The sequence below is a fragment of the Aspergillus undulatus genome (assembly GCF_047715775.1).
Source record: "Aspergillus undulatus strain CBS 261.88 unplaced genomic scaffold BDV17scaffold_6, whole genome shotgun sequence".
NCBI lineage: Eukaryota > Fungi > Ascomycota > Eurotiomycetes > Eurotiales > Aspergillaceae > Aspergillus > Aspergillus undulatus.
This window is the reverse complement of record NW_027396610.1, coordinates 178,596-194,656: the sequence shown is the minus strand read 5'-3', so window position 1 is coordinate 194,656 and position 16,061 is coordinate 178,596. Positions and strand designations below refer to the sequence as shown.

Genomic DNA, 16,061 nt, shown 5'->3' with positions numbered 1-16,061 from the left:
ATCTGTCCATGGAGAAAAACCTCGCGCGGAGCTGCGATCGTTGATTTCCTGGACGGAAGAGAGCTGGGCAGACCAGATTCAGTTCTAGTAGCGGAGGGCGGTTCAAGATTTCTCGTATTGTATTGAATGCGGGCTTACACAGGGATTTCTATATACTACCCTATACTACTCTGCAATAACTTGAGCCAGCTGCGCGCTGCTTACCGGGTATTTTATAGTTAACATTCCAGGCTGATTATATAGATATCACGGGCCTGAGCTCGGCCTGCTGTGGACTAGACTAAGACGCCCTTTCAAGTAATCTAACAGAGTGCCGTGCATCTTGTATGTATATATAAGGACCCAGCTGTGGAAGATAACATCCAAAACGCTGAAATAACATTACCACCTAGATTACCATTGTTAGCTAGAGAGTCATCGTCACGTTTGGAGGATGCAGAAACTCACGAGAAACTCTCCGAATGCAGGTATACCTCCCCACCAGCAACACCCTTCAAAATCTTCTCCTGCTCTGTTGCAGTTGCATTCCGTACATCGTGCAGCATTGACGCGGGGCCGCAGACGAAGATCGCCATTCGCTTGCCTGTCGCCGTACTCCCCTCTGATTGTGCTGCATTGGCGATGATAGAGGGGAGATCTGGACGGCCTCTGTGGAAGGCATCGGCGTTGGCGTTGGCGTTGGCTCTGGTGGTGTGGTTGGACCCAGTCTTGTTCAAGTTTTCACGTGCGTCAGATAAGCTTGAGTCTGAGAGCGGCTCGGTGCCTTGTTCCTCTGCGGATGCTGAGGCTTTCTTTGATCTGGTTGTTGGTCCTGTTGGTCCTGATCCTGGTATCACGCGAGGATTGATTTCTTTTTCTATGTCGGTGTCGGCATTGTTACCGGCATCCGATATGGAGCGCGAGGTGACGTGGATAGAGACATCGACATCGATATTGAGCTTCGACTCTGCCCCATACCGCGCCAGCAGCGTCTCGATCTCCTCACGATACCACCTCGCCACATCGACCGTGTGTGCAGCATAAATAACCCTGATACTCCTCTTCCCATTGGCAACAACCGCTGTCATGGCGTCCTTCAACGCGGTCTCAAACACACCAAGCGAAAACCCACCTCCCGAACCACCAGAGATGACCAAAATCCCATCTGAGCGGCCTAGGACCCCTTCGTCGATCCCACCATACGGCCCTTCAACGAGAACACTATGAGCCCTCCCCGGTTCTTTAGTCGCGATAGCGGCAAGGCGTCCTGTAATGCCCTTCTTCGGCTTAATATAGAAAACCATCTCATTCGCTTTGCCCGACCCTCGGATGTCGTGGGCCGTTGAGCAGATCGTAAACGGGTGAGAGGTGAGACTGTGTAAGCCGATTCCGCACGGGTTCGTAAAACGAAGGTAGACGTGTTTTCCTGCGCTCCAGGAAGTGATTGTGGGGATCTTGATCTCCAGTAGGCCGCTGGGAAGGAGAGTCACTGTTGCGGTGTGGCGGCCGTTGATGAGGTGCGTACGGATGAGGGAGGTGAGGAGGGAGAGAAGGTAGAGCGATCCGGCGGCGATGAAGTAGTCCCTTGTCCATGTGTTAGTCCATGGTTGGAGAGTAAAGGAGAGAAGAAAGGGAGAGAGGTGAGCTACCAAGAAGACAGCCGGAAATCACAATGGAAAAAGAAGAACAAGATGAAGAGCAGCGCGATGAGGAAGTGCGTCGCTTTGAAAAATTCATAGTACCGGTTTCTAGCTAGACAGTTAGCAAGCCAATTGCATTCGTTTCTTCTGGACTTGGGGGTATCAGGAAAAGCAGTATGCACCGTATACTTGGCAACGACATGAACGTCAGATAAGCCTGCGGAAGCAACGCCGCGACACCGGTCCAGTAGAACATGCTCGTCCTCCACTCGGACATCATCTGACCTTCAGAAATATTGTTGACGATAAAAGGGAAGGTGTGCACGAGCGCAAGCACAAACATCGCGTAGCTAGTCCAGTGGTGGAAGACCTGCAGTCTCTCGTGCGGCACGCCGGTTAGGGCTGAGATGACGTTGGCTTTTGAGCCGAGCACCCTACGCAGTCAGGACTTCGGCCTCGGTCGACGCGCGACGTATACGCGCAATAAACTTACAAGACAAAAGGCAGCAACGCAACAGCCATCCATCCAGCTCTTGTCGCAAGGGGCGGACTTCCCCCGTACGACACTTCGTCCGTGTTCGGCCAGTAGTACGGTCGAGGGCCGAGGGTCATGGCAAAGAAGAAGATGATTCCAATGGAAATCAAAGCAACCATTCCTAAGCTAGCAGCCCAGTACCCTATTACTGGTAGCCTCACGCCTCGGTACGCCAGAAACCTCGACGCTGCAGTCCCTTTCTGCCATAGTGCATTCCTCCTCAACCGATCTGGGGCATACCGCTCGGTGAAATGGAATATCGTGAACACGCCGACTGTCGCGCAAAGAAAGTAGACCGTATTCAGGGCATAGACGTGATCTGCCTCGTACCTGGTGTCATTATTATTAGTCGGCCAGGGTCGAAGATAGAGTTTGTATATCAATGGTGCGTGTGAAGATCGGGATCAGCGCAACCAGATCCAACGTACCAGTACCGCCAATGCCCGTTACGATAAGCGCACTGCTCAGCCGTCAGTTTGCAGGTGTCGGCCCGGTTGGAATGCAGCATGACGGGGCTATCGAGCCAAGGAAGCCCCGATGGCTCTTCCATGTCCATGTCCATGTCCATGTGCGAGTGGTCCATGGTGAATCAGGCGCGCAAGATGCAGGACAGAATTGTCGATGTGCAACGCTAGACAAGTCAGGGCAGCAAGATGATAGACTTAAGTAGAGCATAAGCAATCATGTTATTTGCTGGTGGTGTATGGACTGGATCCAGTGGTACTGTGGCCTGGCTGGGAGGGCTGTGATTGGTCCACAGAGCGCAGGAATGCGAGCATTTGAGCACATTTATTTCTTTTTAGCGCCAATAACTGAGGGTACTGCTTGCAGCTTGTTTCGCTTTTTTCCGGTGACGGTGACAGGTAGGCTGTTATTAACCTCCGACACTCTGTGCGGTCGTCCCTGGTGCTCTGCCTTCCGGTGTGGTGAGGTGGTGGTTGGTGGTTGGCGTGTCACGAGGGTCAAGTAATGTGCAAACAACAAGACCTAGAAATATATTAGAGTACTAGAAAATAGAAATGGCTTTGTTGATGTTTATTGTTATGTTGGCGGTGCAAAGACCCCAGGGACTCGGGCACCTGCTAATTGGGCTTTTGTCTATATCGATCGATCTGTAGGGATCCTGGTAAAGGAATGGATGAAATAAAGCGTCTTGATTCCCTCAAGACACTGCAAGGTCCATCGTAGAGCTAACTTGATGATACTGATGGTAATGAAAAGAACCAGCTACCAGGAGGAATGAAGCCGTGGAGGGGTTAGTTGCCATACGGTGGCCGAAAATGGAAGGCGCCCCTCTGGTCCCAAAATACCCCTCTTTCATGATATAATTGTTTCTCTAGGCCATCAGTCCATCTATGTATCTCCTCCTCCTCCTCCTCCTCCTCCTCCTCCTCAGATTCCCTCCTGACATGTTCATCCTCCTCAGCAACCTCTACCTCCGTCAGGGTGTAAGAAATCTGGGCCTTCCACGGCGACACATCTCCATCCGGATAACGCAGGTGAAAATCATTCCCGTCATTCTCAGTAGAGTAATAATCTTGGCCAATCAGGTTGCATCGCAGGAGCTGGTCCTTTAACGGCCGGTTGGTTCCAGGAGTTATCTCGACGCGAAAGCTCTTGCCTTTGCGGGTAAAAACAGGAGATGCGCCTTTGTCAAGCAGGAGGGTGACCAGGTCCTTGTTTCCTGTGACCACGGCGGCGTGACGGAGGGTCGACATGTCCCTGCCCTGGATTGGTGTATTTGGAGAGTTCGGTTTGATGTCTGCGCCGTAGTTGAGGAGGAGCGAGATAATGTCCATTCTCTCGCTATATACGGCCAAGAGGAGCGGCGTCTCATGGAGTGAATCAGGATCTGGCCTGTAGTCGGACACTTTGTTAGGATGGACACCGCCGTCGAGGAGGGTTTTGAGTAGCTTTATTGTGGTGGCAGCGTTACGTTTCCGATCCGTGCCACGTCCCCAGTCCCAATCATCGTCAGGTAGTGCGTAGAAAAATCGGGTTGCTATCGGATCGGGAGGCCCTGTTTGGGTCAAATGCCTCAAGTTCGAGAAACCAATTGATCGTTCTCTTGGAGCGGTCCGTAACGGCTGCCAGGAATCATTCGTGGAGGAAGAGTTGGCCCTCATACTCGTTGAAGTACGCTCTCCAGTTTTGCAGGAGCTATTTTGCGACATCAAAGGCGTAGGCGCGGAGGGCCTCGCGGAACATGCGGTGCACTGGGAGTTGGCCATCGTCAGCTTTAAGTTGGCTGTTGTCAGGTTTGAGTTGGCCGTCGTCAGCTTCCCGGTAGGAATCAAGATTTAACTTCATGGAGTATCTGCCCATGAGCCATTTGAGTGTGGAAACACTGTCAACGCGCACGGCGGCTCTTGCAATGTTTCTGACTGCCAGCTCTCCGTGGCCGGCAGAGGAAGACGCCGCGTGGTCAATCCAAGCACTGAGGGCTTGAGCGTTCCCATGTCTAAGGGCCAGGGCCACCATTGAATAGCTTCGAGTGAGGTCGTCGTGGCGGTCGAGCTTCGCTCTCGCTTGAATTCTTTCTGCCTCTCTAGCGCTAGCGAGCAAGTCGGGATCCCAGAGTGATGGCGGATCAAAGTACGAAAGCAAGGCGCTCATCACATGCTTCGTACCGCTCAATGATGCTTCACTGAACAAGCAAAGGCCAAACTGAGCAGTAAAGAGCCGATTGCTGGATGCTTCTAGTAATTCCAGGGCCCGAATCTGTCCTTGGCTTTGCAGCAGGACAATACGAGAACGCGTACAAGGCTGTCATTGCTTTTACGGACCGTGGTCACGATTGGTCCATGAGGCACGCTTTCTTCGCGGATGTGGGCGGCTTCCATCTGCATCCTCGAGACAGTAACGCATTCCCAGTCAACAACCAGCCTATCCTTTGGCTCATGGATAACGGTTACATGGATCTTCCGCCGGTCCGCAAAGGGGATATCTGGGACAAGAGCAAAGCCGACACTCTCATCAAATTCATCGTCAGCGTGCAGATAGCGTGGACGCTGCTGAATGTAATAGCACGCGCAGCGCAGAGTCTCACAACCACAACACTCGAGCTGAGCACAGCCTCAATCGTTGCCATAAGCATTTGCATTCACATCACCTTGCTGCACAAGCTATCCGACGTAATGACGCTGATCCCGCTGCCCATCCGCGCAAGCACATCCCGAGATCCTCTGCGCGGCCGGTGACAAGGCAAGAAGACCTTATGCCATGATACCTCTCGACTTCGTCGACAACATGGGTCCCTCGTGGTCTGCGAACGTCATAGCCTATGTCAACATTCGCGCGGGTCCCCAACGCCGGCTCCCTCCCGCGCTTCATAAACGACACCTTCCCACATGTCCGCGTGCCCCGGTACATCCTTCTCGTGGTGATGACACTGTTTGGCGTTGGTATCTACCTCTTCGGATGGGCATACTGGTTCCCGACGCGGGGCGAGCAGCTTGCATGGCGCGTCGCAAGTCTGCAAATGCTCATCAACAGCGGCATTCTTCTGGGCCGTTGAGATCGCCGCTGGATGGAAAAGAGATAAGGCGTTTGAGTTGTGGTACTATATGGTCTTTGCACCGGGAAAATTTGGGGGAACTGAAGCAGAGACGCGCGATGAGACCGCCGAGACCGAAGCCCACGCCGGCGGACTTCCCGTTAAGATGGGAATGTGGGTTCGGTTCGACAATGGCGGCGCTATATATGGTCGCGAGGGTATATACCCTTATCGAGATGTCCGCTGGTCTGAGAGTTGCCAGCTGATGCGTATAAGTGCGTTGAGTGGACGAATTTCTTGCCGCACATATGAGGATACAGGAGACACCTAGCTTTCATTTTTCCAGGATAGGGCCACTGTGCAGACATAGAAGTGGTTAACGAGGGGGATCGGTAACTAAACGGTTGCTTGGGAGCTGGATATGATGGTGTTCGAAAGGATAACCATGTAGTTGAGGACGCGGCGCGGGGAGAGTTGAAGCCACCAGCCTTTCCTTGTTTTAATGCGCTTCCGCGGGGCCCCGCCCCCGGGCCGGCCATCCATAGACCGTGTACAAAGTACTAGTAGGATTGTGTTGATTTTATACAAGTCATGTTGGGGATCTCAATAAATCACATGCTGCCTATTCATAATGCGACCAAGGGTGGGCACATTCGTTCTCACTCAAGAATGCTTCCTTCCGCCATCCACACCCAACACCAACAGCAGCGGTAAACAAAATCGTTTGATCATCAACACCACATCCTACACAACCCATTAACTCATCTCATCTCATCAATTAGTCTGCAACGAGATTGGCGTAACCGACACCGCAGGCTGAACATAAGCCTTCTCATTCCGAGTGTCAGCGCCAACCGACTCCGCTCCACCCTCGCCCCAGAGTCCCTGATCCTTAAGCGCCTGATACCCACCTCGCAAACTATCAGCCTGGATATTTTGCGCTCGGAGAACGCTCGTTGCTACCCTTGCCGTATCACCATGGTAGCAGATGACGAGAACATGTTGGTCTGCGAGCTTGGAGAGAACGCTCTGCTCCTTCAGAAGAGAGTCTAGTTCTAGCCATTGTCCCTCGAGCACAGCGGGGTTATAAAATGGCTTTGGGGTATGCGAGTCGAGGCTCTTAAGTGGGATGTTGACGGATCCTGGGAGGTGCCATGAGGCGAAGTCGAGCGAGGTTCGGAGGTCTACGACGCAGCATTGTGGGCGGAGGGCGAGACTGCTTAGGAGGTCTTGTTCGAGTGCGCTGGCCTTGGGGGTCTCGTAGAAATGCGTGAAAAGGACGATGGGGCTGCGCTCCCAGCTTTCGTCGTAGCGGTAGAGGTCGACTTTTGTTAGGTTCTAAGACTCGATTAGTAGGGAATGTGGGGGAGAGAGCAAGGGAACCAACCTCGTTCTTAATAGGGTGGAACTTCTCTTCTCCTAGTCTCGAGAAGTACTCGCCGATGTACTGATATGGCAGGTCGCAGCAGAGGAAGACGCAGTGGATTGTGCCATCGGGTCCAGCCAAGTCGGGCAGAGTACCAGCTTTCTTGCGCTTCTCGAGCATCTGGAAGAGACCTTGCAGGTTGAATCCTGATGATGGCCCGCAGACTATACCCTCCCGACAAAGGTCCAGCGAAAGAGAGAAAGAGTCGTAGGAGTTGACTTCTTCAATAGTGTCAACTGCCTCCTTCCACGGAAACTCCACGGGTTTCATCAACGCAAAGGATCTGGGACCAGGGACCCGATCTCCAGGCGCCGTACACACCCCGAGACGCATGACGGATGGTTTAGTCTGTTTGAAGTATGTTCCCAACCCGGTCATCGTTCCCGAAGTCCCCATGCCGGCGCAGAGCACGTTAATTTCAGGAAGCTGCTTTGAGATTTGCGGTCCGGTCCAGCGGATATGCGACTGCCAGTTCTTGTCGTTCTCGTACTGATTCGGGTTCAGGATTTCGTCTGACTCTGTTGCCTGTCTCCGTGCACTTTGGATGCCGCCTCGTTCGTCGTAAGGTTCTGGTTGAGACGGACCACCGAATAGGCTGATATTGAGACCGAAGAACTGCATTAGGCGGAGCTTGGCCTCGCTGGTTTTGTTGCTGAGGTAGGCCCGGGTATCCTGCACGCCATGCATCACCCGCGCAATCATCGACATGGAGATAACCGTAGACCCGGAGGAGTATTCAATAATCGTCTTCGTCCTATCGGACACGTCTGACTGGAGCATATTCATGGCTGACTGGTCAGTAAAGAACAATGAACAATAAGTAGAGGCATACCTGGCATGGCTTTGACATTATTGGCCGGATGCATCGTCATCATCTTTGCGTAGATGCGCACCCCATCCTGGCTGTAAGGATTGAGGTACTCTGGAAGTTCGACCAGAGGCAAAGGCGGCTGCGAGTCCGGATCAAAGTACTTTTTGAGAGAATCCTGACCAAAGTAGACATTGAGCTCATTAGAGTTGGCCATGGTCATGCAAGGAGGTGACAGTTCCACCCGGAATGCTGCAGCTTGTGCAGTAGACAGTCTGCAGAAAGTGTTGACAGGTGCCAGGGAATGCAAGAGGGGAGAGCCATAATATAGTCAAGTCTAATGGCACACTCCCCCACGCCCTCACCCCTCCATCCCCCCCTCCGTCGCCTGCACTTCACAAGCAAAACCGGTGCTCTGACCCACTAACATAAGTCCAGAATGCGCATAATGCAAACGAGAATGCGCTCGTAGGCCAATTGTGCGGAAAGAGTTGCGACAGTTGCAGGAAATCGGCATTTTGCTTGATGGGCAAGTGGACTTCGGCCAGAGACAGCCAACGGGACTTAGGGGCTCGGAGGATCAGCAAAGTCAGTCCGCAGGGTACTACTCGCTTGGACGGGAAACTTACAACGTTTGAGGCAGGTTCTGGCCCGGGATCAGCGATATCTGCACAGAGCAAGGTCCTTGTTGTAGTCAAGGTACTCAATCGGGGACGTGGGAGCTGCGCTTGGCACGTGCCGCTGAGGACCTTTGAGGCAATTTGAGGCAGTTTCCGCCGATCACTTTGGCATCCGCAGATGACGATATGACAGTTCCGAAACTCTGGATACGACATGCCGTTCAATTAGCTAATTGCCCCAGACCATGGCTGACCCAACTTACGGTGAGCTTCGCGGAAGCGCCCTTCCGGCGTCGGAGGACCCAACGCGGGAGAGATTGCATTGCTTCCATTGCTCCCATATAAGCCGTGCCTCCCCTTTTCTGCTGTCCGAATATCCAGGATCAGTTTGACAAGATGAGTGCTTCCGGCCAGGATCATGAAGCCAATCCTCCGGCCACCTCGCACTCCGCGAGCTCAGGCTCCGACCAGAGCTCTCCAAAGCTCCATGTCTTCAACGAGCAGACTAATTACGTACCGCGGAGCACCATCATCACTGTACCTAATGCACCTAAAACTCCACCGTGAGGATCCCCTGGCTAACGCGGCTACAGATATTCCTGGCCTGCTCGACCGTCGACCTCATAGCTTTGATGGACCAGACGACCCTGTCCGCCAGCTTGACTGTCATCGGGAACGCCCTCAATGCCAGTGACAAGGCCGCTTGGATCTCTGGCGGATACTTTGTGTGAGTTAGCTTTGCATCGGTGCGATGTATACACCTTGCTTATCGTTTTCCAGCACGTCAACATGCTTCCAGCTCATCTACGGCCGTCTCTCAGACATCTGGTCGCGCAAGTTCGTTCTCTTCGTAGGCCTGGCGATTTTTTTCTTCGGCTCGCTCGCTGCTTCCCTTGCACAATCAGCTACCCAGCTGATCGTCTTTCGCGCTTTCACTGGTGTCGGCGGCGGCGGGTTGATGACGGTAGCCCAAATGATAGTCAGCGACGTGGTACCCCTCCGCGAGCGAGGCAAATACCAGGGTATCCTGGGCGCAGTGGTCGCAATCGCCAACGGCATAGGTCCAATAGTGGGTGGTGCATTGTCCTCTATATCCCACGACTCCTGGCGGTGGATCTTCCGTCTGAACCTGCCACTCACGGCCATCACCACCCTGGCCGTCTTCTTCTTTATGCCACTACGTCGAGTAACAGGAGACTGGAAGATCAAGCTCAAGGCGATTGACTTTGTCGGGGCGTCGCTAGCTCTCGCGGGCACCGCGGTCCTTCTCCTAGGGCTTAACTGGGGCGGCGGCGAATATCCCTGGAACTCAGCCCACGTCATTGTCACTCTCATCGTTGGCTTCGCTGTCTGCGTGGCTTTCGTGCTGTGGCAGTGGAAGGGAGCCCGGTACCCGTTGATGCCGATGCATATTTTCAAGTCCCGGATTGTCAACGGAGCCTGTCTTACCATGTTCATCAACGGCTGGAACTTTCTCGTGCAGGTCTACTACATCCCTACTTTCTACCAACTCGTTTTCAACTACTCCACGGTCAAATCCGGCGCGATGCTTCTCCCCATCACTCTGATGCAAAGTATGTCCGCGGCCCATTTTCATTCTCCTCAAGCTCAAGCTAAAGAATTCAGCCGTCAGCAGCACCGTCTCCGGCCTCATAGTCCACTGGGTCGGCCGGTACAGAGAATGCATCCTCTTCGGCTGGATGATCTGGGCCGTCGGACTTGGACTCTTCTCGACGCTGGATGAATCCTCCGGTCTTGGGAAACAGATCGGGTACGGGATTCTGACTGGTGTCGGTGTTGGCAATACGTTGCAGCCGTAAGTTCTCCGTCTCAGGGCTGTCTAGATGACTTCAGTACGTACTAATCTTGGCTGTAAAGTTCCCTCATTGCCATTCAGGCTGGTGTTGAGCGGAAGGATATGGCCGTTGTTACGTCGTTCAGGAAGTACGTCCATGCCCCCCCCCCCCCTCAACCATCTTTCTTCTGATGCCCCGATCAATTCCAAATCGTCAGCTTACTAAATGTCTGTCTAGCTTCGTCCGAAACCTAGGCGGAACCCTCGGCCTCGCAATCGCGCAGACAATCATGTACGTCTAAACCTCACTCATCTCTCCCCCCCTCCTTTACCTACTCAACTGAACTCAACCATCTTACCAAAACCAACTTTACTAATCTATATCAACCCTACAGAAACAACCTCATAACCACCTCCCTCAAACCCCTCCACTTAACCTCCCAGGACCAAAAATCCTTCCTATCAAGCCCAACAACATACCTCTCGACCCTCCCCGCCGCAGAGGCAGCACGCGCCAAAGCCCTCCTAATCCCGGCATACAAGCGCGGATTCAATATTATATTTATCATTGGGGCGGCCCTTGCTGCGCTGGCTTGGGTGGTAGCTTGGATTTTGATGCCGCAGGTGGGGCTTCAACGGGAGGATGATGAGAAACTTAAAGTGGAGGGGGCGAGGAGGGTTGAGGAGGAGAGGAATAAGGAGAGGAAAAATAAGGAGAAGGGTGAGGAGGTGGAAGTGGAGAGTGGGAGGCAGGGGGTTACCTCGTGAGCCAGTGGTACTTTTTCAAGTTCAAAAACTCTGGATGAGCGAGAAGTTCTGACTGGCTGAGTGAGAGAGCGAGCGAGCGAGCAAGCGAGGGAGGGAGGTCTAGTCTTCCTGGTTCCAATTCCTTGATTCTTGAAGCGTGGAAAGCGAAAGCATGGTGCTCTAAACCAACATACCCGTATATCGGGTCGTATTTGCTTATACATGCATAAAGATATAGACGTCTAAAGGGGCATAGAAGTTATTCAACCTAACTGATCATTGTTCGTGTCGCCGTTTATAGGGTTAAACCATCTAGGTATTGATTGAAGGCCATGGACGAGCTGATAGAGCTCAAAGGCCTTACCTGTACAAGTACGAAGTGATATTTCGACTCAGGTCCAAGTATGAGAAAGTATTATCCAACTTTTTTGCGTTTTCTTGTGTTTTCGTCTATCGAATAGCAAAGCAAAAACAGAAGAGCCCTCCATAGATATCCAATCGATGATTAGTTAACGAGCATCCAACCCATACCATACTCCAGAAAGATCCTTTCCAGCCCTAAGCCAGGTACATAGATATCATATCCTTCAATCGCCTTCAGAAGAACCCGCCTTTCCTTGGATAAAGCACGCTTTGGAGCCTCCATGATTGCAATCCGGGTCATCCGGTTGAAGATGCGAGGACGCTGGTAGGCATATATAAGTCACCCAGATATATAAACAGAGTCACCGTCCCGACCATAGTACTTCTCTCCATTCGCAGCTGAGCTATATGTGGATTGACCCAGGCGCCTCTCCAGTGAGAAAAATCAAGGAGAATGATGAGAAGAAGAACGAAAGATGGCGAGAGTCGTCAGGGTATATATATAGGATTAGAGAGGGCCAGCATCCTGACGAAGGATCGTATAAACCCATCGATGAAAAGTGAAGTTGGTATATATAAAAACAGGCTAGCATATAAACAAGTCATAAATATATAAAAAGACTATAAAGATATATAAAGCTCATTGGATTGGGGCGTGCAAAGGAATAAATATATAAAATGCCATTGGCTATAGGGTGTGAGAGGGTGTGAAAGGAGGAAAGCCTTAGGGTGAGGGGAAATTTATATACCTGGAACCGGGAAACCAGCCTAGCCCAACCCATCATGGGGCCACTCATGCCGTTGCACGAGTCAATAAGTGAATAAATGTTTGAGTGGATCCATGTTCGTCATCCAGGATTGTTACTGTGAATGGCGATGGTGAAGACAGAGAGCCTTGAGTCTTGCCGGGTCCATTGTCCCCGTTATGACGTTAGGCAACAGCCCGACGAAGGCAAGAGGTGTGTATTGACTCTAGAGAAAGCTGATAGTGATGGATATGGTGAAGCACATAACAAGGCATGCCGCTTTTCGGGTATCCCGCGGAAGACGGAAGAGCTGCCCAGACTTAGGGCTAGACTCCACCACAATGATGCTAGTGTGAAATGTCCCTTCACAGTCCCATTTAGGAGTGGCTCTGAGGAATCTGATGACGGGACCATGGGCTCTGCGATGGTGAGATTGGCTGAGAAAAGGATTGCTCACCTCCCGCCTGTCTTCATGGCTCGGGCTATACCATGTGATTGCCATATCCGGCCGTGTCGAACGTGCTTCGTGCCTTCCTTCGAGCACCCTGCTGCCAATAAATCTTAGTGATGGTTCCTCTCATGCGTGAAGGTACTATCTCAGATGGTATACCGACTTATGGCGCGTCACTGTCCTGGCATCAATCGCTGTCGCCTTTTACACCATGGCAATTACCCCCAGCACCGCGAGTATGAGATCTCTTAAACACTCAGTCGTACCTCTTATTAAACCCAGTAAAGTTAGGCAGGGTATACAATTCAAACAGTGCAATATGCTACGTATAGAAAACTACATAACCAAAAACCCGACAAAACCCAACCCATCAACAAAACTAGTGCGATATAGAAACCACACTCCCAAAGTACTCCCTCCCCTCACTCCTCTCACCCCCGTCAATAGCCTTCACCAACTCAAACATGAACCCCCCAACATCCCCACGACAAATCGTATACCCCACAAACGAACAAGCCGTACCAACAGCAGTATTCTGCCCCTCACCATGTCCCTTGAGCACACGAACTTTTTCCCTCTGGCTCGCGCCATCATTCAACAAGCTCGGCCTTATCACCGTGTACTCAGAGATAACCCTCTCATGTTCGGGCTTTGCACCCTCCTCAAAGATAATTCGCTCCATAACTTTCTTATCCGCATGCGGGACCTTAAGGCCCCATTTATAAAGCGGGACCATGGCGAGCGGGATGTCGCGGTCCTTGGTCAATCCCGTCGTTGAAATCACCACAAGGAGAGGTTTGAGTTCTCTTGGTGTTTCGGGAAGCGTTCGCTCACGGAGCACGGTAAAGATATTGCGCACTGTCTCCTGGCAGATTGTCTTGCCGTTGAACTTTGGCGATAGGGGGTTCGAGAAGTCGGGAACGCCACCAACACCAGAGAGAATCATGGAAACAGGTGGGAGGTCCGCGGGGTAAAGGGTTGCAGCGATGGCAGAGAGGTCGGTTGTTGAGCCTTGAATGATGTGCAGGTTTGGGAGGGAGGACGGGTTGAGACCGCGGGCTGAGAGGAGGTTCGTAAGTTTTCGGGACTGCGGACCACTTCTTGCAGTTAGTGCACAGGCTCTTCTGGACTGATTGGTATTGATATCTTTGACGTACAGCAGACGCAGTTGTAGCCGGCTTGGAGAGCAGGCGCCAGACAGGCGAGGGTGCAGCCGCCGGTTGCGCCGAAGAAAGCGAGGGTTGGTTTGTTCATGTTGGTTGTTTAAAGAGGCTAAGATGACTGAAATTATCCTGTTGCTTCAATTATTGAGGAACTGAGTCTTGTTGAGCTGTGATAAAGCAAATGAGGGAGGAATCCAAGGTCTTCTTATAGCCATCGTGACCGCCAGCTAGGGCTTCCTTGACTTGGTCTCTGGGCGCGAAATCGCCCCCAAAGCGGTTTAGACTCCCACAGCTCCACACGAGCTTGTCCAGCACAGACGATAAATAAACAGAGCTTATTGGTCAGATTACTGCAGGGTCGGTGTGACTTCTGCAGCTGACTCTCAGCCCCGAGTCCGGCTGAGCCTCCGCTATCTGACACTGCCCCCATGAGGCTGGTGGAAACTAAGCCAGAACAAACTAAGCCAGAACAAGCCAGAATAAGCTATTCCACGTTGATTACGGTATCTGTGTCGACCTAGCCGAGAAGAATCCGAGGTTGCTCCTTTGTGATTGCGTGGCGCCAGGCAGCCAGCCCAGCTCCCACTCTATGATCTTTGGAGTTGAGCTCCCAACGGCTCCATGTAGCTGAGAAATGAGATCAAACAATGGTTCCTGGTCAGGGCTCCAAGCACTGGTCTGATGTGGTTGATCTTGTCAGGGAAGGAGCGACCGGACTGTTGGAATCCGCTTCAAACCACCAGGTCTCTTGAACTTCTGCAACTTTCCAAGTCGCCTCCGACCATGTCCCTCTCTGCCCGCTATCGCTACTGGATCGATTTATGAGTGTTCTCTATCGCTGCCTTTTTGTCTTCTGGCTATAAAAGTACCACGCTTCACCGAACTCTATTCCCTATGTAGTAATAAGAGTTATGATGGCACACATTTCTTCAAGAGTCATGAGATCAGAATTTCTGTCTTCGTTCCCATCAACCACCAAAAGAACAAATTCACCAACTTGAACCGCAAGACCTACTCCCAATCCCTCTCGCGCGGTGGAAGTCTTCGCGGTGCTATATTTGTAGTTCGCGCATCGGCTACTTTGGTGGTATTGGTCTCAACCCCAGACTCACTTCGGGCATCTATGCATGCCCGGAAATGATGACCGACAGGCGCTTCTGGCGAGATGAGGTCTGATTTCGGTATGATCGGATGAGTGCGTAGATATCGTGATTCTGTACTGATATTCCCACTATCTTGCAGTATTAATCCACCTCCAAAAAGAACATCTATCTTCTATCGGGAATCTCCTACTTGTTGGGAACGGATTTTAATTTCCTTACGCTTCAGGTCCCATGGGACGAGAATACGGGCGTCACTCAAAGGAAAGGGCTCAAATGGGACTCTTCGCTTCTAGCAACGGCCCTCGCTGACAGTAAAGAGATCGAGAAAGAACGCCGCAGTGATCGACTCTAGGGGCTTCCAGTCCATGTTTACTGCTGGGAACTTTTATGCAAGCACAAGACTCCTAGAAAACCCAGCCCTCGGGCGGATCTGAAGAAGCTTGTGCGAGCATTACGTCGCAAAAGTGCCAGGGACTAAAAACACAGTACACCGTTGAAAGCGGTTCCGCTTTGGCAACCTTGCGAGCTTGTTTGGATTCACGGAATTGGTAGGCAAAGATATGATATTGGGAGACGCGCAGTCAGAGACTGACTGTATCCATCTTTTCCGCAATAAGCATGCTCAGCGTATAGTCAAGCGAGCTCGCCGACGAACATAAAAGAAATTCAAGATTACTCGGCGCAAAGCGGGAACTTGCTTAAACTTGCTCTCCGCTGAGATCTTGTCGCTGATCGCACATTTCCTTCCGTCGAATGACGTCGCAACGCTCCAGAAGGCTATGCGATCCTATCTCGGGGATGGATATTGGCGGTCGAGGATGTGCAAGGCTGTTCCTGGCTTCGCCAGCCTCCCCAATGAGCCACTAGGTTGGCAATTTCTGTGCCTGGAGCCTGAGCGCAGTGACTCTGAATGGCATCAAGTGTGGGAGGCTCGCCAGTGGGTTCTTGGGCGGTTGGACGAAATTGCAGGCTTTTTGAAAGCAAGGTGTTGATAATGCAGAATATGATCAACGCGCCTGTGATTCTGGAAGCATTTAAACAATTTCCACTTTAGTATACCTGCGCGAGAATCCATCTTCTATCGGTTCAAAGCAGACAAGTAGACGTGACGTACGTCGTGAATAAGGCCTGAGTGCTGAGGCAGCAGTATTGGGAAGTCCCACGGTCCAACGTCAAGCTCAAGTGCCGC

At 51.9% G+C, this 16,061-nt stretch overlaps 7 protein-coding genes across 7 annotated transcripts; 3 read left to right on the top strand and 4 right to left on the bottom strand.

The window, feature by feature from the left end:
• Positions 1-204: 204 nt before the first annotated feature.
• Positions 205-2,941, bottom strand: BDV17DRAFT_254238 (ferric reductase family protein). The gene is made up of 6 exons (XM_073756743.1): positions 2,583-2,941; positions 2,113-2,484; positions 1,802-2,053; positions 1,629-1,727; positions 448-1,563; positions 205-388 (listed from the first exon to the last, which is right to left on the bottom strand). The coding sequence occupies exons 1-6, from the start codon at positions 2,735-2,737 to the stop codon at positions 382-384; spliced, it is 2,001 nt and encodes a 666-aa protein (XP_073619172.1). The 5' UTR covers positions 2,738-2,941; the 3' UTR covers positions 205-381.
• Positions 2,942-4,314: 1,373 nt separating this feature from the next.
• BDV17DRAFT_287865 (uncharacterized protein) lies at positions 4,315-4,770 on the bottom strand (the record flags this gene model as incomplete). The annotated part of the gene is made up of 1 exon (XM_073761255.1): positions 4,315-4,770. One exon carries the CDS (start codon positions 4,768-4,770, stop codon positions 4,315-4,317), a length of 456 nt encoding a protein of 151 aa, XP_073619171.1.
• A 77-nt stretch (positions 4,771-4,847) lies between these two features.
• On the top strand, positions 4,848-5,354 carry BDV17DRAFT_287864 (uncharacterized protein; the record flags this gene model as incomplete). The annotated part of the gene is made up of 1 exon (XM_073761254.1): positions 4,848-5,354. One exon carries the CDS (start codon positions 4,848-4,850, stop codon positions 5,352-5,354), a length of 507 nt encoding a protein of 168 aa, XP_073619170.1.
• BDV17DRAFT_194459 (uncharacterized protein) lies at positions 5,268-5,971 on the top strand. Its single transcript, XM_073755155.1, has one exon. It carries the CDS (start codon positions 5,377-5,379, stop codon positions 5,914-5,916), a length of 540 nt encoding a protein of 179 aa, XP_073619169.1. The 5' UTR covers positions 5,268-5,376; the 3' UTR covers positions 5,917-5,971.
• A 350-nt stretch (positions 5,972-6,321) lies between these two features.
• On the bottom strand, positions 6,322-8,154 carry BDV17DRAFT_300571 (putative cysteine synthase B). The gene is made up of 3 exons (XM_073764087.1): positions 7,909-8,154; positions 7,038-7,864; positions 6,322-6,988 (listed from the first exon to the last, which is right to left on the bottom strand). The coding sequence occupies exons 1-3, from the start codon at positions 8,105-8,107 to the stop codon at positions 6,425-6,427; spliced, it is 1,590 nt and encodes a 529-aa protein (XP_073619168.1). The 5' UTR covers positions 8,108-8,154; the 3' UTR covers positions 6,322-6,424.
• Positions 8,155-8,900: 746 nt separating this feature from the next.
• On the top strand, positions 8,901-11,067 carry BDV17DRAFT_287861 (putative MFS drug transporter; the record flags this gene model as incomplete). The annotated part of the gene is made up of 7 exons (XM_073761253.1): positions 8,901-9,041; positions 9,098-9,231; positions 9,285-10,078; positions 10,131-10,320; positions 10,383-10,448; positions 10,538-10,591; positions 10,695-11,067. 7 exons carry the CDS (start codon positions 8,901-8,903, stop codon positions 11,065-11,067), a joined length of 1,752 nt encoding a protein of 583 aa, XP_073619167.1.
• A 1,918-nt stretch (positions 11,068-12,985) lies between these two features.
• BDV17DRAFT_287860 (uncharacterized protein) lies at positions 12,986-13,860 on the bottom strand (the record flags this gene model as incomplete). Its single annotated transcript, XM_073761252.1, has 2 exons — positions 12,986-13,665; positions 13,764-13,860. The coding sequence occupies 2 exons, from the start codon at positions 13,858-13,860 to the stop codon at positions 12,986-12,988; spliced, it is 777 nt and encodes a 258-aa protein (XP_073619166.1).
• Between the last annotated feature and the right edge of the window lie 2,201 nt (positions 13,861-16,061).